We start from the raw sequence: 24,993 nt of genomic DNA on the forward strand, positions 1-24,993 counted from the left end.
TGATAACATGTTTTTTGTTTTTATCATTTAATTATTTAATTGTTACTAGTCGATTCTGACTAAACTCCGATTTGTCTTTAAATTTAAATCTAGGTATACAAGTAGGAGGACCCATCGGCCCTATCTCAGTCTGTGGTGAAATAATGTTTATACATTCTCTATTTTTTATAATATGCGTCTCACTACACAACCCTACAGAATATCAGATGGTTTGATTCTTTTGAGTCTGTGTCCTGTTCTAGTCGTATCCAAATACTTTAATATTCTCATGAGAATGGAGTCTTTCCTCATGCCCCCTAGCAATTCACTTGATTTTTTGACTGACTGTGGGTATCTGAAGGTCTCGATGTAAGTAGTCAGTCCTGTGGTATTTAGGTATGCCGACGATACTTCTCAGGACTTTGTTCTGAAGAATTTGTATTTTGTTTATGTTATTTTTTTTCAGAACATCCTCATAATTGAACTCCATATGTCCTTATAGGATAAATTTGATTTTCTTTTAATTAGCCAATACATTTTCCTATATCTCAATTCCAGTTTTTTTCTTTTTTTCTTTATATGTTGCTTCCAGCGAAGTTTTGCATCGAGATTCATTCCGAGATATTTAACCTTGTTGCTATACGGAATTATAGCATTATTTAATGTTATTGGTGCTTGTACGATCTGTTTATAGATGAAATGTACAAGTACAGATTTGCTTTCATTATTTCTTATTTTCCAAGCTTGTTTTCGATTATTTATATTGTCACTTGCCTGTTGTAATTTTCGTGTGGCTGCTTCACTATTGTCTCCGACAGCATTAATCGCATTATTATCAGCAAATTTAGCCATCGTAATATTCTGTATTTGTGGTATATCACAAATGTAAAGTAGATAAAGCATTGGTTCCAGTACACTTCCTTGTGGTACACCTGCATTTTATTGTAGAGTAAGCTTCTTCTTGTTAAACATTCCGGCTGTAATGCCTGCATAGCCTATTATATGTTAGTAGTTCGGTGGTTTTGGTTACATTTTCTGTAGTTTATGAGTAATACCTTCACGCCAAACCTTATCGAAGGCTTGTGCAATATCTAAGAATATGGCTGAGCCTACCTTTTACTTTCGTAGGCTTTTTCAATAACATCTGTTATTCTGTGGACCTGGTGAATTGTTAAATGCTTATTAATAAACCCAAACTGGTCAGTTGGTATTCTCTATGGTCGGATTTATTCTTTTCAACAGGAGTTTTTCAAAAACCTTAAATATTACTAGCAGATTAAATATTGCAGTGATATAGGTCAATATGCTTTTTATTTCTTTTGGTGATTTTCCAGGTTTTGGGATAATTATAATTTCCGCCATCTTCCAAATGCCTGGGACATATTTTAATCTAAATGCTGTATTGATCAAGTTGGTGAGTTTTATAATTGCCTTCCTTGGTAGCTTTTGCAGTAATTCTCCGGTTATTAAATCGTAGCCTGGTGATTTCCTGGGATTAGTGTCAGATTTAATAACTTTGGTTAGTTCCTTCGTTGTGACATAGGTCACTTGTAGGTGGACTGTGCAGACATGAGCGCTTTAGATATTTTGTGACTTTCCAAAGCGAATAATCAGGTTTCTTTATGTTCTCTTAAGTTTCTCAAATAGTCATTTATGGATTTGTTTTTAATTTCCAGTATTTCCCTTTTCAGTCTTTAGGTTATACTGTTTCAAGTACTTTTATTTTCAGGTGTTCTGTTTTGTTACAATTTTTATCGTAATTTCCGTTTTCAAGCTACCATTTCCTTCACTTCTTTTGGTATTTACCAACAATTTATTTCATTAATAATAATTTTATTTCCTTTAATTACTAGAGTTACTGGACTGCAATTACTACACTTTTAATTTCTGGGGTATTATTCAAATCAGCTTTTTGCATATCTACTAGGAATTTTTCTTCCTCAAAATTTAATTGCTCAGTTGTCTTGATCGGTACATTTAGTTTAATTCGTTTGTTCAATTCTTCAGAAAATCCTTCCCAGTCTGTTTTCTTGTTTGTTGACGTTGGGTTTCTTTCTTTTCTTATTATATTTTCGCTCAACGTCAGAATTACTGGCATATGATCTGAACTTGGCTCGAAATTTTTTTCGACTTTTATATAGTCGGATGTTATATTTCTTACTATGAAGTAATCTCTCAGGTCTGGGATTTTCTATTGACCAGTTGGCCAATAAGTAGGTTTTCCAGTTGACATATAACTACATCTTAGTTCGTCAGCTGCTTATAGTAATAATATAAATTTCCAAATCTTTAGTCTCAAAGTAATTCAGGACCAATTTTCATATCCTTTATTCGTAAAAAATAACACTAACATTTTCTTGCGCATTTATTGTATATATACAGGCTTCTCGGTACATGAACTGTGCTCACCTTACTCCTCAACCTTCAATTTTTATTCAGAATTATAGATAAGCACGCAAGTATCCTCATACTTATTAAGTTGCACTGGAATGTGCTTTTCTTTCTTTATTAGCACTTGCAGCATTCATATATAATTACAGTCATGTATATTGAGGTAGAGGTTTCAAATATTTTTAGATTATATCCTTTGAAATTTAGTTATTGAACCTATGCTATAAGACAGCTAATATTAACAATTAAATAATGTCTCGTAGCGCCTGTAAGAACTAATTGATCTGAAATAGTATTAGTCGGTCCTAGGTTAAGAAGTTGCTTCCATTTATTGTATTCCCACTTACTTATATATTCCATATATTTAATTGGTATTAAAAATGTACAATTTGGTTGTGGTATAAATACAAAAAGAAATAGAAAGAAGATTCTTATGTCACAGCATCTGATGTAGAGATGTTCTGGCGATAATAGAGTTTTGGTAATTACTTCCAGTGGTGAAAGTTTTACAGGACGGGGTTATCAGTCGTATGTAAATAGACCCTTTTAATACGAAACCGGACCCTCAGAGAAGGAAGTCGTTAACCCAACCGTTCAACCACAATTATTATAACGAAATCCACCGTTTTACTATCAGTTTTCGCCACGATTTATGCCGCTCGAACTTACCTCTATTAATTTTCGAAATTTCCAACCTCGAAAGCAGCTGTTTCACGCCATTTTCAAGCGCGCGCCCCCCTCCGATCCCCGGGCCCCGTTCAGAGACCTAGAAAGCGCCGCCACCAACGCCACTATCCGCCGCTAGCCCCGCGCCTCACCCCCGCATTATTATTTGTTAGTTTTGCGGGTTACGGTTCCGGTCTTGCGGGGTCTCTAATCCGCGGTTTTTGTTTATGGTTTGTTGCGGGAAAAAGGTCGGCTTTGCTGCTCGTAAAGCTGTTAAGCTGCTAATTGAGTCAACAGGGTATTTTTTCGTGTCCACTTCGGTCTAGCCGTGATGTGGCTGATGTATTGCCGAGATTGTTCATCTTGATGTTAAAATATACAAGATTTTATCTCACTGTTCTTCTCCCTCTCTCTATCTCTCTTCCTCTAACATTTTATTATTAAGCCTACTCGTGCAAGGAACATTTTATATATCCGTGGACTTTACGTGCTACATTTAAATGCTAACAACTTGTTAAGCTGTACCATTATGGTTGTAAAATATTAAAAGTTTTGCAAAGGTAAGTTCCGTTACGCGTTACTAGTGGACTAATTCAAACAGGTACATGTTTAAATTCTTGTGCTTTTCAATATTCACGTGGTGTGAGGTGAAGTTCAATTTCGTGTAAAACAAAATTTCCTATCAATATCTGGTATTAGATTATGAATTATTTTGTTGGGATAGTTAATATTGGTTTTTAATCAGTTACATACCATGACGTTGATGTTAATTTTTCAATAAAATTACATAATTCGAAGCTATTGGCATCTTATTAATATACTGCACAAAAAGGGGTCCCATAATACTTCTTTGTGATACATTAAATTTTGATTGGTTAGTTTGATTGAGTCTTTAAAAGCTTTAAGAAGTTGCTTCCATATAATCAGTAATTTTCAGGCTAATCTCTCAATCTTTCCGTATTGCGAGAGAATATGAATTATCCCAAAAATGTTGTTTACATCTATGTACAAAAGTGATAATTTTAGGACAATAACTTCTTGGCATATTAAAAAATATCTTTAAAATAAAAAAAACCATTAGTTAGACGTGTGTTGATATTATTAAATGCGATATGACCTTACTTACGTGACTCCGAATATTGAATCTTACATTTTGTTAATATATTTCGTATTATTATGTTATTGTACGGTATTATTGATTTTAAAATTAGTGTTCTAGGACGCAAAAACAAGTCTTCTCCATACTTATGGAACTTTATACAAAACAATTTTAATTCTTGTTAAAGTTGGACTACACTATATTTCGGGTGTAGCTGTTTAGGTTGCCATATCTTTAACATTCTCAATTTGAAGTAACTGAAGTAATTAAAATGTTGAATTTTTATTTTTTTTTTAAATATTTTGAAGTCTCCGTTTTACCAACGAAGGTTTATCTGACATTTTACCCACTGTTCAGACATCCGGTTTTACCCAGCCTGATTATTGGAGTGGCTGGGGTGGTTATTCTTTGTCGGATTTTCCACTGTTACCTATAAGGATATGAATAATTACAATCACAAACATAAAGTACATCCATGTCCTAGCAAGATTCGAACCCGCGACTATCCCAATAGCAGGGGTGTCGTCCAGTGGCCTGTTTTCTTGTTAGTTGAACAGAAAGAGATAGATATCTTAATAAGATTCAATTTTTAATACAAGAGTAATTTAACTTTTCTACTAAGTGATATAAAATAACTCATTCATTATATTTATAATGCGTAGTGTTTTATACAGTAGTACATTTAAAAAAGCGAAACAATCTCATAATCTAAGTATATAAATAAGTTTTTAAAAAGGAATAAATTACTATATAAGATTTATGTGGCCGATAATTGGCGTGCAAAGAAGAATTGGAACGGGCTGGCAAAAGGACCTTTCTATATAGGATTTTTAAAGTAGCACATTTCATTCAATAACGATTAATACGGAAAGCAATGATAGAAGCATATATAACATTTACTTTTGACATTTTAATTTAATACTGAACAATTTTTTTATTCGGAAAACCTTTATATTAGAGAAATAATAATATTCTATTGACAAAGCATTTTTGTTTAAATATTACCCGTACTATTTTGTAAATACTAATGTAATATTTACAATATAATACTGAATGGTATTTACAAAATAATGTAACAAACAAAGCTATAGATTTGGTAACTTACCCACAACATCTAAATATCCCACTTGGCTTTTCATGGGATCGGTGTTGATCTGACACATGTACCAGCCCTTGTCGCTCTCCTGAACATCCCTGATATGCAAATGCCACGTTTTCAGTTCGATATGTGTCACGCCGATTCGGTGGTTTTTCGTAATCACGTGGTTGTGTATAGTTAAAATGGTTTGTGTGTCCACTCTGAGCCAGGCTACCTAAAGTTTAAAAAGATAATATCGTTAGTCAGGCGATATTCTGTAAATAGCATAAGAAAATCTTATTCCAAGTTAATTTTTGATTAAGTTAATTAATTACATATAAAATATGGATTCGTTATATATGACCTCAAAATCAATGAACAGTAAATATTTGTGTTAGTTTATCGTTATACCATGTTAAAATCTAAATATACAAATAAAACTATTATTATAATTTTTACAGGATTGTTCGCGTGTAATTTACGATGCTATTAGGTTTTTCTAAGAAAATATATTAAAATGAATATTATGATTGCCTTTAAAACTATGGTGTAATTTTTAAAACGGGTATATAAACGGGTATTTTAAAAACTAAATAACATATGGATGAAACAATTTGTACACATGTAGTTTGTATACTACAATAATTTATATTAACTTTCAGTGACGTATGAGTCTGTAATCTTATAACAAGATACCATCCGCTTCTTAAACTAAAAATTTAACTAAGAACTCGTACAATGACATATTAAAGCACGCGAAGCACCGTCCTGTCACCTTTACCACTGCGCCAACCTAGTATAAGTAAAATTGAATGACTAAATGTGTTGTAATTCTAAATTGCAAAAATGGCCGCAGAAGATGAGCTAATTTTAGTGTTGTAATTTAAGTGTTGAAAGTTGTTTGGAAAAAAGCAAAAACTATTTTAATACTCATTGAAACTGTTATGATTATAACGTTAAAATTAATATAAACTATGTGAATACATCCATATTTTGATACTATTCCTTTCAAGCGCTTCCAAGTTTTCAATTTTACGGATAGCAATTTCGATCGACAGAAAAATCGATTCTTTTTGGGTTGTAATTTAAATTCGGATCATGAGTCGATTATAGATAGTAGTAGATTATTCGATATTTTCTTTTCACGGTGGAGTTTGAATTTGATAATTGTTCAATTCTTTTTGTGGACTTCTCAGTAATTATGTTGCATTCACAGATTAATGCTGGTTGTTTCTGACTGATACCAAGGGGCATTCACAATCATATTCAAAATATAATTTTAGAATACTTATTTTTTCTTATCATAGTCTTTAGTTTCTTATCATAGTTAGTTTGAGGAAACAAGTTTATGTTCGATGGCCATATTTAGAAAACAATAGGCACCAATACTTGGCACAAATATTTTCATTTATACTAGCAGTTGCAGTTTGTCCTAAAATAAAGTATATATAAGGATAGGAATCTTTTTAATCTGTAAATGTCTTTGCTTGAGCCTTTTGTGACTAAATTTGCAGCTCTTGGAATTTGAGTCCTTTGACTTTTATATTTAGTTGCTATTGGGACGCATGTATTTGGGAACAATCGAGAGCAAAGAAAAGTATAAATATATATATATATATATATATATATATATATATATATATATATATATGTATATATATATATATATATATATATATATATATATATATATATATATATATATATATATATATATAGTCAATTCAAAATAGCAGTAACACGGGAACGTCGCAATGTTGCCGCAGATATTCTAAGTTTTAGTACATTTAGGCTCTCACATATAACAAAATTTTAATATAAATAAAACAATTGAATAAATATTATATTAAATAAAATTAATTGTGACATTATATACATCAAACACATTTATTATCGAAGAACAAAAGATGAGCTAATTTTAGTGTTATAATTTAAATGTTGAAAAGTTGTTTAGAAAAAAGCAAAATCTATTTTCATACTCATTGAAACTGTTATGATCCTAATGTCGAAATTAATACAAACTACAGGGGCTTCTAAGTTTTCAATTTTACGGATAGCAATTTCGATCGACAGAAAAATCGATTTGTTTGGGTTGTAATTTAAATTCGGATTATGAATCGATTTTAGATAGTAGTAGATTATTCTACAAGTAATTTTGCAGCCGCAATAATTTATAGGTTAGAGTTGTTTTATTATATATACATTAAGCTTTTTTCGATATTAGTATCGGTAAGGTTCTAGACGCGTTTTTGTATATAGTGGTATCCCCCGAAGGCCTTATGCACTTAATTAACAATTGTAAGACAGCATATTTATGTTTTACGTTTAGTTCTTGTTTTTTTCGATGCAATGTATCCTTGTAAAGTCATTATGATATTACTATATTCTCTATAGTTTGCCGTATACATTTTTCTTAAAAAATCTAAATTTAATCACTGCATTCTCCTTAATACATTTAACATATCTGCAAAAGAGTTAGTGTTATCTCTCCTCATACATGTTAACCAAACGTTCATGTATATTCTGAACAACAACACATATGCTCATAAAGTTTTCACACTATAATACAATTCGTACAATTAAAGTATATTAATTGTATACTGACTTTTAGTGGTTTCCTCTTTCATCACCCTGTCTTAGTAATCGTCAGCATTGAATCAAAAACCAACATTCATAAAGTTTTATTCAATCACAGTCACCTTCCGAAATACTAGTCAGGTTAATAACCGAAGCTGTTTATTTCCAATCTATTAAAAACTTGCCCAAAATTCTACCATTTGTCAATTTCTTCTTCAGTGTGTCTGATCGAGTTCATACAAATCGAAGGTGCTATTTTCCACAATACCTCTTCCCATAAATCCAGACTTTGCATAATGCATTGATGCATTATGTTATGACTAATAAAACCTAATCGATAGTTATTCCAATGTTTACCTTTTTCCATGAACCTTTGTTGTCTTTACACTATATTTATTATCATCTTGCCATGAGCAACCCAATGTACCATTCTGAAATATTCATGACCCTTTTAAATATATAAACTGATATAATTCTTCCTTGATTTTATTATATGTTTTTAAAAATTGTATTCTTTTAAAAGAAATCTTTGGAAGTTCCATTAAACCACTTCGTGGGTTATCTTTACATCACTTAAATCCTATATTATCCAACAATGTATGAACGGAAATATATATAGATATATATATATATATATATATATATATATATATATATATATATATATATATATATATATATATATATATATATATATATACTGACCTTGTAACTTGATGGGTTATACTGAAATTTATTCTATTGATGATTCTATGTTTTATATTAACTAATAGTATAATATGTATATGCAGATGAACCTCCCTGAAAGTAATCCTGATGGCCAGGCCTATAACTATTTTATCACCATAACTTGGTCGATAAGACGTTTGTGGAACTTTTTATTCTAGGTGGTTAACTTATTCATTATGTAACAGAATTTACTGCATCACATTAACTATTATATTACAAATTTTAGGGTACGTGTTGATAACGAATGATATATTATTAGATATCTGAAACTACCTAGTCTTAATTTGATTAGAAACTGAGTGAAATTAATTATAAAGTATATATACAGACCTTTGTGAAATTTAAAGTGGTCATAGAGGTACCTATCTAAAGTATCTGTCTAATGCTATTAGAAAATACCTATGATGAATGAGCTAATCATAAAATAAATGCCAAAATTCAAATATTGGATATATATAATTGATAACTTGTTTGAGTAATAGTCACAAATACAGGGAACTATAAGAAATAAATCGAGGAAAGCGAGAAAGGAGGACAAAACACGAAAGAACGACACAACGAAAAGTTACCAGAAATATATGGCTAGGTGTAGACATGGAGTACGGAAATGAAAGGACATGAAAACGTAGAAAACAAATAACAGATAACTGCAGTAATATTTACAAGGCAAAGGGACAAAACAAGAGAAAACATTATGAATAGACAAAAATTAGGAAAACTGGACCTGGTAGCGTAGAGGATAAGAACATAAGAGGCTAATAAAGAAAATAACATATTGATTTGGAAGTGCTAGTATTCACCAAAAAGGGCGAGGTCTGGCCTTTATAAAATGAGTAACGACCGTACGTTTATATATAGAGAAGTAGATAAAAACATGAAAATGAAACTGGCACAAGAATTAGTACTATAAGCTGTACAACGAGCACGTACATCCCTGTGGTCGTGTTTTTAGAAGAAAGATATTATATCGAGCTATTGTTCCTGCTTTCTGCCCTGTAATCTGGAGTCATGTATTAACGGTTTATTAACAGTTTATTTGTAATCCCTAAAATTAATTTGTAGTTGTATCATTAACGTAAAATCCGTTTATGGCTATAATGTTTACAAATAACTCGCAACGCAACGATTTTACTATCCCGATTTTAATTCAATTCTAATGAAAAACCACAAATCCGAATCGACCTGGCGCGAAATCGCAATAAAAAAAACACCAGCCGCTTTATTTTTATCGTTTCCGCCATCTGTTCGCCGTTTAAATCGCTTTTGTGTCGATAATTCGATTCTTTTTATCGTTCGGAACGATTTCAATATTTCAAAGGAACGAAGACTTGTACCCGGCATGCAAATAAATTGACGGCCCCCCCGATCATGGATAAAGGTGTCGGGCTGGGGGGTGGCAGGGGATAGGCGGCGCGACGGCGGAGGATCGGGGACTGGCTGAGTGGGATCGTACATCAACGCGTAGGAGTAAAAACTCGGAAAAATTTCGTAAATTATTCAATAGGCGGCGTATCGTTTTGAATGGGCACACGACCAGATCGTATTTTATTACATATTTATTACCCGGGAAGTTTTACATATATTATATCTTTTAGGGATTAGGAAATATATTGGAGATGTCCATTTTTTTATGGTCTACCATCAGCAATGGGATTGTTTAAATTTGCTTGCTTCGTTTGATTCTGATTAGTTATTAATTAATTTTATGATGTGATTTTCTTTTACACAATTAAGTCTAAATACATATTTCACTACATTTTCTATATACACACAAACATTTTGAGAATTGTGAGTCCAAATATTGTGTAATTACCTCAAGAACAAGGTAAATTGTTGTTCTCAAAATAGGTAATCAACTAACTAAGAAAACTAAATAATAAATGTATTTCCACTAGAACCGAAAAAAAATTATTTGGTTGTTTATTGGGATTTCAGAAAAAGAAACAATAAAACTGATCAATGACGCCTAGTCAATCGGCTTTCTGTCCAAAATGCAACAGTGAATCTTTCAATTCTTCTTATAGTTAATTAATTAACTAACTCCACGTATAAGTTTAGTTGGCGCAGTGGTTAAGGCGAGAGGACGGTTTTCCTACTATTGCGATAGTCCCGGGTTCGAGTACTGCTGGGGCACGGAATAGTAAATTTATGTTTATATTTAAATGATTGTTTATAATTGTGATTGTCCTAAAGCAAAATGTAAAATCCGTAAAGGAAAGCGATCCCAGTTAGGCCAATAATCAGGCTGGGTACGACCAGTTGTAGTTGCAGTGCAGATAATCCTTAGGTGGTCAAAAGGAGACTACAATATAGTAAATTAACACTAATAGACTATTTGTTTTTATTCTAAAATTGCATAGGGCTTATTCTACTACACTTGGGCCTAACATCTATATTACTGTATTTGATGCGCAGTAAGTTTTACTAGTAACTTCACTGAACTAGATCAAATAGACTTACTCTTTTTAATCTTCTGACTACGCCATCCTTATCAACGAACAAAAGAACCACAATATTGATGTGCTGGCAGAGCTTCCGTTCATGTCTTTAGGGATAGCCTTAATAATGTTATCGACAGCTTCTGCGTTCAGATCCTTATGTAGATTATCCTTACGAATGTACCATGGATCATCAGCAGTACTATGCAGTACCTTGTTTTAGTTTTTCTTGTAGCATTTCTATTGCTTTGTCGGGTACAACCCTAGAGTAGATTACTATAAGTCTACATTGATTTCAAAACTTGGTGAAGTAAAAGTCTACTGTATACTGACAGGACTGAATATGAAACTACCCAATATCCAATATGTTTTTTTGTTATTCAGTTTGATTTTTTCACATCGTCTGTTAACATGTGGCTTCTACCTGAGTTTGAGAGTCATGCACTAATATGAAGGATCATGCCAAGATATAAGGAAATTCATAAGGGACTACTTGTTGATTGTTGTATAATGACTTATGCTTGATTCTTTTGTTGGTGAAATCAATAGGCATTGATTATTTTGGTAATAGCTATTTGTATTTTTTCAGTAAATTCAGTGTTAATATAACTAGGATTGTAATGTCATCTGCAAATGTAGTAACAACATTTTCATTGAATGTGAGCAAGTCTCGTGTACAGGAAGTAGAGGTCTCGTCCCAATACACTTTCCTCAGGTACACCCATTTGTATATTCAGCAAGCCATCATCCTGTTTGATTTTAAACTATCACTCAGTAATATACAACTCTAAAATGTTTAAATATTGATCAGGGAAAAGCAGCATAACCTTATGCTTTAAAGCCTCATGCCAAACTTTAAAATATAACAAAATAAACCATATATATTTGTTACATAATGCGACTAAAACGACAATGGATATTCGAAAAAGTTGATTTGGTGTCGGGCGACGTGACGTGAAGTGAGGACGAATATACGTTATAATATTTATCTATTCAGTAAATCACCACTTATTTCCGTTAAAACAAAATAACTTTTATGTAGAATAAAAGTTTTTGGTTTTAAATGCTACACGTTTGATAACTGGCGCAGTTAGTAGAATTCAATGGAGACAATAAGCCTGTTCTCTTCAGAATCCATTAAATTATCCGGAATCAAATTACTAATCAAGAAAATAATCAGGCTATTCAGAAAGGAAAACAGGATGCCTCGATGCATTCCTTGATACAGTTAAGTAGATTTTAGACAGAAGTATCGCAGTTCAAGCTGTGAGGTCACCGAAGGTAGATTGAAGGCTTTTTTTGAAATTCATGCTTCCATATTTTGACAAACCCTTAGTTCTCAGCTGCCTAGCGCGAGTATAGCAGGTCAGAGTTCAAAACTCCCAAAGGCGGACTGATGTTGCTATGTACCAACACCTTAAAAGTGGAGTTGAGCCGTAGACTATTAGAAGAGATTAAAGTCAGCAAGACTTGGGAAACCATTCCATATAGGGAGTTTCATATACAGTTTGATAAAAACAGTAAAATTAAGAAGATTATCAAAATGAAACCAGCAAACAAAGGTACATGCAATATTTACAATTAATTTAACTATAACAACTTACAGTTCAGATACTTTGGTCGTTTCTTTAGGATAAGGGTATTATAGTAACTCTTAATTTAACTTAACCGAATAACTAACTTTTGTCTAGTGTTTCTTCGAAGACTGTTTAATGTCCCCAATAAGTGTTCTTTATAGATATCCTGCTTTCTATGTAGATATCCCGCTTTCTGACATGTGGTGCGTTGACAATATTTTAATCAACTTCATATTGAGAGTTTTATAACAGCAACTTCAGACTGGTTATTATATATGTCGATATATTAATGATAAATATAGCTACCATATAGTTTAAGTAGACACCACATTTTTTGGGAACCAATATCAAATTCTGTTCATTTTTATGATGTTTCGTCAAACGCGAGCGAATGTAGCTGTTATTAGCTAATTTGCATTGTAATAATATTATTTATTTCTACTTATACGAAACCATGCAAATATACTTCAATATAGTTTATTCATCAAGCCCTTGTTACTCCAAGGTTCTTGGCTTTTACCTAATAATTTTTGCAGAAATTTTAAAATATATGACTAGCTGAGGTTTTCTCTCCTTGAGATGAGACGAAATAGCATTTTCGTAACTATTCATAGTAGTTTGATTATTATCAGTAGAGGATTTTTTAAAATCAAACAACGAAAATATAATGCCGAGCCGGCAAGTCTAATCTTCTGTCAACATAAAAAATACCACTATTAATTATGAATAAAATATAAATTGTATCAGACAAATATTAAAACTATCGAAAATTATTTGCAAATCATCTTGTAAGCTGATAATATTAAAATTATCCTAGTAATTAAAATGTTACTAAAAAAGCACAACGGTTTTGGTGTGAATCAGAAAGTGGTGGAAGTTTTAAATTAGCGAGAAAAAAAGATTTTATCATACTCCGGCCCTGGATACCAAGCTTTTTCCTTAGCCGTATTTAATTCATTAGAGTAAAGGAAGGTAGACCCACCAAAACTGAAAGGTAAATGGGCACTCCAAAAATACATAAAAGCTAAATTATTTCCAAACGCAGAAGATAATTTTAAGTTCATTAATTCATTTCGGTTTTGTATAATAACATGCATTAAGAACAATTTGAAATCTATTCTATATTTTTGATCTTGTCGGAGGTTTTATTTTCATTCCAGTAATTTTACAGAACTTTAAATATTTCGGTAATTAAGGTGTCAGCAAGATAATTGTCTATTAGCATCAACTGGTTATAAATATGGATCACGAACATTGCTTTTGTAATCAATATTTAACATAATAGCAAAAAACCAAGTATATATAGTCTAAAACAATCAAATCATCGTAGAAAAGTTTGTATATATGAAATGGTTTATAATATATTTTTGTTTTATTTCTGTATAAATTAATCAATATATGTTATCTATCCACACTTACAAACTAATCTAAACGAAAGCGTAAGAAGGTAAAGCCTACCAAGGTACTTTAGGACTGTGTCACAATCTTTGATATCTCTCTTTTGGGTTAGATGGGGCACAATATATATAGTTTTGTTTATTTACGCAACTTTCTATATGAAAATGGGTTTTATTACTGAATATTATGATAATTCAATCTGCGCATCCTAGGAAAAAATTATTATATTTTTGAAGCCCATATTTTTCTTATTTTGTTAATTGATATTTTTAAAGAGAGTTTTTATGGTAAAAATGCAACATGTCAACTCGTGGTCGCCGAATATCGTACTAAGTATAAATATGTAATAACTTGTATTACAGATACACGTATCTACTGTAGTAAATAATCATCCATATATGGCTACCAAATGTTCATGGTCAATAATGCATATATTTAATTATGATCATAAATAAAATCACGTACAGAGTCAATATTTTAGAATGATTAATCTATAGTGGCTAGGAAATGTCCCTTTAAGCACATTATGATTATGTATATATTGAGAAATATTGTTACAGTATATAGTAATCAAAATATTTTCTATATTTTTCTAGAACTTTTCGCAATTTCTCGGAAAAAATGATAACATAACCCATGCGCCATCAATCTAAAGAAGTTAATAAAAAAGCTAATAATAAGCGCTATGTTTGGTAAATACGTTGGGTGAGACAGATCTTCCAATTCGTATATAAGCTGTAAAAATATATCATTTACAACTTATGTGCAACCTGTGGTGGAACCTTGTTATGCTACAATGATTCATCGAGAGGCATTTGTTAGTCACTAGTTTGTAACAATATATTGTTCAATTTGTTCAGTTGACGTTGGTTTGAATCTGCACTAACAGCTTATAATACACTCAAGGAAATTATATTTTCAACCAGATCGGGTGGTAGACTTTCTCCGTACTGTTGGATTTTTCATAAAAAATGTGCAATTGTCTCATCAACTGCTAACGTATTTGAAAGTACTTTGAGGGTTTGAGCTAAGCTTTGGTTCAAGGCTCGTCTTCAAATTATATGCAGGCTGTCCTTTGTTATTAACCCCCAAATCACCACTTTTAAATAATTGAAACCAAAACTAACAATTAAAATAAGACGGGACACAAATAATGAGTTTCTAAAAGTATTTTATGTGCTTCCATAGCATATTTCTTCAAATTAACCAAACAAACTCACCATTCAAGTAATAAATCACCAAAAGTAGCTTTGATCTTTCCTTTTTTAACGTCTACATAAACTGAATAATCCAATACTACATGAAAATATTTTATTTTATGTAGAGAATACTACCAGATGTATCGGAAAAGCATTACTGATTCTTCTAACAGATGTCGCTAGACTTTAGCATGAGTAGCGATCGTTATGACTTTTTAGGCCACTGCATATACATCTACATTAAGATCAAAGGTTGGCAACGCTGAAGGATTGGTGCCATGCGGTTCTCGACACATATGTCATTTTGTACAACTGTCTTCAAGCTTCAAAGCTATGTATTCTATATTTTGTAAAAGTAACACATTCATAGAATTATACCTCTTTGAAAATGTCAAGTTTCGCGCCTGAAAACGTTCATTTGCGGCACGCACAACTTTTCTTATGTAATCGAAAGACAAAGCGCGTTGAAAGTCATAGTTTGCTTGTAGAAACTTACGGTGATCTAATCTTAATAACATGTAAGGCGTGGTTTCGATAATTCGAAAATGGTGATTTCGAAGTGCAAGACAAAGGACGTTCTGGTAGACCTAAAAAGTTTGAAGATACGAAACTGTAAGAGCTATTGGATGAAGACCCAACCCAAACTCTAAAATAATTGACAGAAGCGTTAAATGTTGATCAATAAACAATTAGTGACCAATGGAAAGAATCCAAAACATACGAAGGTGGGCGACAAATTAATTGAATGACAGGCAAATGAAAATTGAAAAATCGTGTGTGCTTCTGAATTTCTACTTTAAAGGTATGATTGGAAGTTATCTAATAGTGACGGGCCATGAAAAGTGGATTTATTTTGAAAACTTTAGGCGAAAAAAATTATGGTTAGCGACAATGCTGTGTGTTTGGTGCTACCAGAGTGGCATGTATTACGAACTGTTGAAAGCTGGTGAAACATTTAATAGTGATCACTATCGACGACAAATGATCAATTTGTACCATGAATTGATCAAAAACGTCCAGAATGGACTCGAAGGCACGGTAAAGTGATTCTACAGTGACATAAAGCAAAACATGCCAACGAAGCGTTGAAATCACTTGGATGGGACAGATTATCAGTCACTATCATTTATCATCAGATTATCAGATTATCATAACTTAGCTTATCAGTGAGACACGCGCTTGCAGAGCAGCGCTTTGCCAATTTCGAAGAAGTTAGAAAATTTTTCGATGAAAGTGAAGAAACAAACGGCTGATTCAACATGCATATCAAAATCAAATGGCTAATACTTTGAGTAAATACATACTTCCATTTCCTTGAAAATTAAGTAGTTTTATTCCGAAAAAAGCGGTAATGACTTTCCGGTACCTCCGGTAAAACCATCGATTTTAACAGTTATATGAGATTGTTTAGCACTAGTAGGGATCGCTGATCAAAATACACGTAAGCACACCTAATATATAGTAACATTTCATGCTTCTTCATCATCGCTAGTGAAGTTTCAGTAGTGTTTAGTTGATGAGTGAATCGGTCCAGATTTAATATAGCAAAAAATACATGTTTACGAATGAATCCTACATTTATCTTGGCCACTGTAGAATAAATTACTTAACAAATATCTTCGCATTTGGATAATTCAAGTTTGGCGCATGCTATGTACGCAGCTTCATTTACTTACTCCTTTTTTATATATAAATTATTTTTTATAAATAAATATTCACAGTTTTGATAAATAATTGACTTAATGTTGAAACTATATATTAGAATTTTATATAGAATTTTTTTAAATAACACATTTAATTTAAAAAATCATTGAATAAAATGAAATAATAAAAACATAATTAATATCTGCCTTTCTATTTTTATAAAATTACCATATTTAAATTCCTTACATATTTGAACAACTAACATGAACCTCAAACCACGAATCATATACATAAACATTGCAATAAATAAGGCCAAAATAGTTTAAATCAATCAAATATGATCAACTATGCTCCCTACTGAACATTTTGCTGCTATTCTTGATACACAAACCCCATTAGTGTATTTACTACTTCCAACAAAACAAGAATCATTTTCTTCTCATTTCTTGTTATAAAACTTTGCCATATGTTGATATCTATTCGATGTCGTTGAAAATAATGTGTGTTGTGACGCAAATTAATTATTATGTTGAGATGCGGGAGAGAAAACAAGGTTGTAAATTAAATGCAATTTATTTTCCCTCTTCCTTGAGTGAATTAGTACTCAAAGACGAGTTCTTTAATTGATAATAAAGAATACATATATATATATATATATATATATATATATATACATAAAAAATTTTAAAGATATTAATTAATATGTCATGGGAAAAGGATTATGATTCAAATCGCGTGTACTTACTATTAACGAAAAGTGTAGATTGGTTAATGTAGATAGGAATTCTATGCCTTCAATAATACTTCAATTAATACAATAATTTTTTCAATGTTTCTTCAATTAATGCTCATTCAATTCTTTCTTCTTCATTCAATTCAATACTTTCTTATACAAACAATTCAATATTTTCTCTCAGCAATACTTTATTCTTCTCATTTTCCAACTCTTTTCCTCGGTGTTCATGCAAATTACTGTCAGACAGTGTTCTCGTTGTGGATACACGGTGTTTTATCCCTGAAGCTCCCCCCTCGGGTTCTTGGTGGTGGTGGACAAGACTGGTCTAAGAAACCCTTTTCTGTGCCCCAATTCGCTGAGAATATCTGGGTGGGAAACACTTTTCCAGCTAGGAACTTCTCACGCTGATAAAACATGTGCGTTTCGGACTCTTAAGGAATTTCTAAAAATTCCACGATTTCGGGTCTTATATTTATGGTTAGGCGCCATAAAGAGTGCTCTACCAGGTCTAATATCCGATATGTTTCATCTAGCCTCGGTACTTAAACCCTCTTTAACCCAAACACTTGACAACGAGCCGATGGCAATCATCATTGTTGAACACGTCTGTACTGTCTATATTTACAAGACGTTCAGTATCCTGCGAACGTTATGTTTTTTATCAGGCCATAATTCTTTTCCATGTCATATATATTAAAAGCTTCAGTTAAAAGGTCTAATTAATTAGACCCTCTAATAATAGAACATTTACATTTTACATGGCTGTCCCAACCATTCATAAAAAATTTGCGTCGCAACAATGTGTTATATACAAATTTGAAAGCTAACATTCCCACTATAAATAAAATTGATGTGGTTTGGATTTTACATCTTTTAAAAATTTAACCTTACATTCTGCACTTAGCCTTGTTCTTCCATATTTTGAAACCAAAGTATATTAAACCATCAAGAATAACAAAATAATTTATTATTATTCCTATAAAATTATTAATGTAACACTAAATATTTTAGATTTTTTATTATTTTTACTCAACAGACTCTACGAATCGACTCGAAAAGAATGTACCGTCATTAGAAAAGGAAGGCAGTATAGTTTATTCTTTTCTATGGTTTTCTATGAAGAATAGTGCGCATACGCCAAATCCGGAGATATTGGAGATATTTGCTAAGTATTGTATCTCGGTCACAACTACGATTGCCTATAAACAAGATCAAAATGCGATAACCAGCAACTATGTACCACAACCACTCAGTGATGTCAGTAACCAGATTGGGAAAACCCAGTATCTGATAAAATCTCTAAGCTGAGTATCGTTGATCGATAAGAGTAAATATTAAGTCCAGATAAAACCTAATTGATAAAAGAGAGCTTCCGTAACAAATACAAAATATTATAAACCAAAAATTCGATATTTAGCCCGGTAAACATCGGAATTAACTCTCGGAATTCAAAACGTTTGTAAAATATATTTGGTTCTGTCTGAATTGAATAATACTTCCATTAATACCCAAAACAGGAATAACACTTCATTATCAATGTTAATGAAATAAATTATTACGTATAAAGCAATAATATTTCCGGAAAACAGTATTATTATATTCATGGCTTAAAGTATTTTCAAGCTTGAAGCATATCTTCGGAACTTAACGGAAAAAAACATATTTTCTGAATACCTGCTCTTATTCACTGAATATCTGTGCGAGGATTATCTCCAGTTTCAGGGCAATAACAATTTCCATTCCAGTTGTGTTCGAGTGCTCATTCGAAAACCGACAACGAGGCACCGGTTTCCAAATCCTCTAACGTTTGCTCGGCTGGGAAATAACAAATCGGTAAATAAATGCGCCACTCTGATTGGACGGCGCCCTATTTGCAATGAGGCGCCCGTATTTTGCATTGCCGTTTACTTTAATAAATACATATTGAAATAGGCTGCTACCGGAATGATTACTAAATTATATTAAAAGTGTTCATTCTTGTTATATATTCTGATTTAAATTTAAAACCAAACTAATCAAAATCTAGTCCAATTTTTCGTTCCGATGAACATGATATTAATGAACAGGAACATGATGTTTACCCAGATAATAATCCGAATTAACACCAAAATTTGGTATATAATAGGCTAGATGATTATTTTTGAAAACTACTTTATGACAATTTTACATGTTTACTTTATTTGTAATAAAAGTTATTTCTGCAAAAAGGAATCGATTTGAAAGAAAATAATTAAACGGGCACAAAAACGCTACAAATCTGCTCGTGCCATAGTTGTCTTGGACTTAATGTTGTGTTATAATTGAACATTACATCGTGTATCGATATCATTACACATCTCTAAAAACCCCAAAGAACTTTGTCTATTTTCGTTCCAAGGCAGAACAATCTTACAAGACTCCCCAAGCCCTCTCCTACCTTCTGAACATAACCGACTATTTGTATAAGGTATTCGAGCTTATAGTACTCAACCGCCTATTTTGGTTTCTGGAAACCCATTCATTACTATCTGATTTTCACTGTGGGTTTTGCTCTGGTGGGTCCACAGTAAATCATTTGGTTGGCTTAGAGAACGATAAAATAAATGCTTACTCCGACAGAAAACACCTACTGGCATTACCACTGGCACACAGGTGCAGACCAGGAAATTATACTCAAAATATATTCTTCTATAATCCTTCCCAAGCTACACTATGGCTTCATATTCTTCACCGCTGTTGCTCCAACTTACATAATATCCCTAGAAGCCATTAAAAATACTGCACTCATAATATCGCCGGGTGCTCGATCTCGATCCTTCTCTGCAGTCCTTGTGCAGTCTTACATCCACCCCATCACTTTCTTATCGTAGAGATTTAATTTTACTGAAGCTCGCTGTGAGATCGCTTGACCGATTAAGAGCAACGGGGAAAACAAAAAAGAGGGGAAGATAAGGACTACATTAATTGAACGACCAAATGAACAATCGAAAAATAATTTATGAAATGCTGCATCAAACCTATTCACTTCTGCACCGAATGATGAAAAGTGGTTTTATTTTGAAATCACCAAGCCTGAAAAGTCATGGTCAAAGTCACAAGCACCAAAGAACAAACAACTTTCTTGGGTTGGCATCCATAAATTGCCTGAAAGATAGGCAAGATGTATGGAATCAAATACTTTGAAAAAAATCCATTTTCTTAAAACTCATGCTATTTTTTTAGAAAAAAAAACGGTAATAATTTTCCGGTACAGCTGGAGTAACAATTTTACTACAACTGTAAGCAGTCCAGAAAGAACAACGAATATGTAGATTTGGTCCTTTTTTCGGAGGGAGGTTCCATATAATATTACCTTTTTTTCACTTAAGAATACATAAACATTGACCATATAAATGTGTAGGTTTTTAAAACAGGAAAACTAACCATTAAACCTATTTAATTTAGTGAGCGACTCTCTTATTCAATCACTTCATTCCTATTCTAATTAAAATTAAGCCTCTATAATGTTACTGCTTCACTGAACATATCTCACAGTTAGACATAAACGCACTCTTTTTGTTGTTGGACACACACGAAAGTTATATCAATTGCGCTTATAACATATATTAGTCGCAGCCACAATAAAGTACAATAAACAAGAATAAAACTACCTAAAAAAGTGTAAAAAAGTATTATACTGGTAAGTTGAAGCTTGTATATTAACTCAAGAGGCCAAAAGAATGGTCCTGTTGGGCCATTGTTCTATTGGATATTATTTTTCATACCATTAATGTATTTTTTCCAATGAAATTGATTTTTCGTAATATTTTTGGTTCAATTATCTTTCGAGAACAAATAAAAAATTAAATTGAAGAAGGCTTATACAAAAAATTGAGTATAGCAACTATTTGAAAAAATTTTCTAAAATATATTGAACGGGATGAAAAAGTGATAATAAAATAAATAACCCTTTTGCATTTTATTCTCTATACATTAAGTTTTACTATTTTTCGAATAAATTAGTATGATACTATTTTCTGTATAAGTTCTCGTAACTTTATAATATTCGCTGTAAAAAAAATAATGAAAATCGCAGTAGCAAATTCACAGCATGCTATTTAACTATTCGTTCTATTTTATAATACGGCCACTAAAAAAAAACAATCTGGACCCTGTTTCCGCAGTGCATGTAGGTCGTAACAGATGCGGGAAAACGTAAAAAAAAAATCCGCATTCCGTTCTATTTGTCATAGTTGGGAGCAGCTGGCGTCTATCTTATAAAAGAACATCGGACAGAATAAAAGTTAGGAAACGTCAGCGAGTCTGTTGCAGCTCTTTCAATACCAAGTTCATGAAACTTTATATTCTCTGTCATAATACGTTGTTTTTTTTTCTTTCATTTGCGCTGCCTTCATCTCTTTTCAGGTTATTGACAGTAGAAATGTGTACATAAAGTTTTATAGGGGGTTACAGTGCCTGTTTCGGAAGATCTTGCCAGTATTACGAGGTAGTTCAATGGAAACTAGTAAAAAACTGTAATATACGTATCAATATTGTCAAATTTATTTCAAGGACAAAACACAAATGTATTTGGCTCTGAAAAATACTGAATAGTTCTTTTCATAGTTACTTACAAACGGTTGTAGCTTGTTAATGTTTTCTTTGTCACTAGCTAAATATTTAATCAGGGTTAATCAAGAGTTATAAATTATATTACAACAAATATTCTGAGGATTATTTATTTGATTTATTTATTATCTATTTATTACTAGTTATAAAGCTGTGGAGTAGTTAAAAAATAATAACAGTAAACTAATAAAAGTAAAATTGAAGTCGTTAATTACTGAATATAATATTGAGGAATAACTCAACAAAGACGAGTTATTGTTCTATGTACACTATTGGCACAGCAAAATTATAAAAATAAGCCCGTCAGTCTGTGATGCTGCATTTTGAAACGAAGTAAAACCTTGTTAAATGTTTTTGTTTATAGTCTAACAGTTCAATTGAAAAGTCACCGGCCTGACATATAGATGGCGCTATAAGAATTAAATCCATATGCTTTTTAGTTAGCCCTAATCCTCAAAAGATACGTTTATAGTTTGACAGCTGTCGGATCACTAGTTTGTGAATTATAGCCTTTTGAGTGAAGCAACTTTTGTTATTGTGAAAAAAATGGATAAAAAGGAATTTCGCGCGTTAAAATTGAAGCAATAATTTGGCTTGATGCCAAATTTCCGGATACTGCCCCAGGAAAATCAACGATCAAGGATTGGTATGCTAAGTTTAGACGTGGTGAAATGGGCATCGAAGGTGGTGAACGCAGTGGACGCCCAAAAGAGGTTATTACCGATGAAACCATTTAAAAAATCACAAAATGATTTTGAATCACCATAAATTGAAATTGTTTGAAATAACACTCTAAAGATATCAACTGAACCTGCACATCATATAATTCACGAATATTTGGGTATGAGTAAGCTCTGTGTAAAGTGGGTGCCACGCGAGCTCACTTTTGATCAAAAACAACGACGAGTTGATGATTCGCAGCAGTGTTGGAAGAAAATCAAGCGTACTAGCCCGAGTTTTTGCGTCGATATGTGACAATGGATGAAACATGGCTCCATCATTTTACTCCGAAGTCTAATCGACAATCATCCGAGTGGACTGCACAGGATCAAACCGCTCCAAAGCGTGGGAAAACGCAACAGTAGACTTATGGCGTCCGTATTTTGAGATGCGCACGGAATAATTTTCATTATCTACCTTGAAAAGGAAAGACCATTAACAGCGACTATTATATAGCGTTATTGAGCCGTTTGAAGGACGAAATTACCGAAAAACAGCCCCATTTGAAGAAAAAGATAGTGCTGCTTCACCAAGACTGTGTCACAAGTTTATACAATAGTGAAAGAAATGCCTGGCATATACGAAAATTAAATCTTAACATAGTTTAACAAAGTTTCAGAATAACAGTCTGTCTTCTTTGTATGCAAGGTAAGTAGATTTTCGCAATAAGTTTTTCATATATTTTGATATATTGTGATCACAAGACTGCAGGAATAATTGCTTATGTACCGATAGTATTTGATATCACTCTGGAGACATAGTATATCATTGTATTAAGGGTAATTTTAAAGATTATTAACATTTTTCTGCATATTTTATTGGTAAACTTCTAATTCATTTCAGGCTTAATTGGTAATTAAATGCCCTAACAAAAAGTACTAACCGAATATTGCAAGCAATAAATACAAATAATTTTTGCATCAAGAGTTAAAGTGAATGCTGCAGGAATATTAGCAATAATAAATAGCTTCAAGAACTTTTAATTCGTTATTTGTTGGTGGGTTAGTAGTTTCCACATAAGATAAAGTGAAATGCAGGAGATTAATAATCACACAATAAAGGCATATTTAAAATCAGATATTTGCAAGAGCGAGATTCAACATTTACACAAAATATAAAAATGATGCCTTGAAATAAATACATTTACTCACAGGAGCAAAATTACAGCTACTGTTTTAATGATCGTAGTATGGGATAAATAAACAATTTTGTTTAAAAATTGAGGTAACGAAATTATGCCGATGTTAATTAATTAATAAATATAAAATATAAAAGTGTTAATTAATCAGCCCGATGTATTTATTCTTCTTTAGCATATATTGTAATATTAATTACGTTAAAAAATTAATAAGGAAATCACTAAAAATTAAAAAACAAATAAACTTAGATTTTTAACACAAAAGAAAACGTTTTAATATAAAATACTACATACTACCACACGCATTTAATATTCTACTATATGCACACAATTTAGCTTAATACCTACCTAAACTTATTTATCTGTTTACAATATTACTTTAACTACTACCAACTGATCAGTTTGAAATTGGTACGAGTAACAAAATAGATTTGTTTTGTTCGTAATATCATAAAATAATGTTTGTGGGTATATAACACAATTATATTATTATTTTTGTATTGTTTAGTCTCGGCAACCACTTCAAACTGATCAGTCGGTAGTAGTTAAAATTAAAATTGTAAATAAAAAATAGGTTTAGGTAGGTATTAAGCTAAATTGTGGGTATATAGTTGAATGTAGAAAACGTGTAGTGCATAGGTTAAATAAGGGTTTGTTTATTTTTATTTAGCTCTTACAACTACCCTTATGTGCATTTTTATATTAAAATGTTTTTTTTGTGTTAAAAATCTTTGTTTGTTTATTTTTTACTTTTTAGTGAGGTCGTTATTTATTTTTTGAAGTCGGTTCAATTTTTTTGTTAAAAATATTTAATTATTTTCTTCTCAGTGTTAGATATTTGCAGAATAAATTACGCTATTATTTTATTAAATATTACAATGGGTAGGCTAAAATAGGAATAAAGAAACAATGATTAAAAATAAAGAACGCTTTAGGCTCGGGATCCGCTACCTAGCCTAGGTGATCCAGACCAGACCAGACCAAAGTAGAACAACAAAAAGTCTTTGCCTCCGTCGGGAATCAAACTTACCACCTCC

General features: G+C 31.9%; 2 protein-coding genes across 2 annotated transcripts in view; one reads left to right on the plus strand and one right to left on the minus strand.

The window, feature by feature from the left end:
• LOC143200289 (uncharacterized) overlaps positions 1-24,993 on the plus strand; it is a 193,403-nt gene that overhangs the window by 108,389 nt on the left and 60,021 nt on the right. The window lies entirely within an intron of this gene.
• Positions 1-24,993, minus strand: part of LOC143200279 (neurotrimin-like) — a 268,783-nt gene that overhangs the window by 53,149 nt on the left and 190,641 nt on the right. The window contains exon 3 of the mRNA XM_076410707.1: positions 5,241-5,448. Within this exon, the coding sequence (XP_076266822.1) occupies positions 5,241-5,448 (208 nt within the window). The remainder of the gene's footprint in view (positions 1-5,240; positions 5,449-24,993) is intronic.

Source organism: Rhynchophorus ferrugineus, unplaced genomic scaffold (genome assembly GCF_030347505.1).
Source record: "Rhynchophorus ferrugineus isolate W39M unplaced genomic scaffold, kcgeb_rfMv2 rfM1, whole genome shotgun sequence".
In the NCBI taxonomy this organism is placed as follows: Eukaryota; Metazoa; Arthropoda; class Insecta; order Coleoptera; family Curculionidae; genus Rhynchophorus; species Rhynchophorus ferrugineus.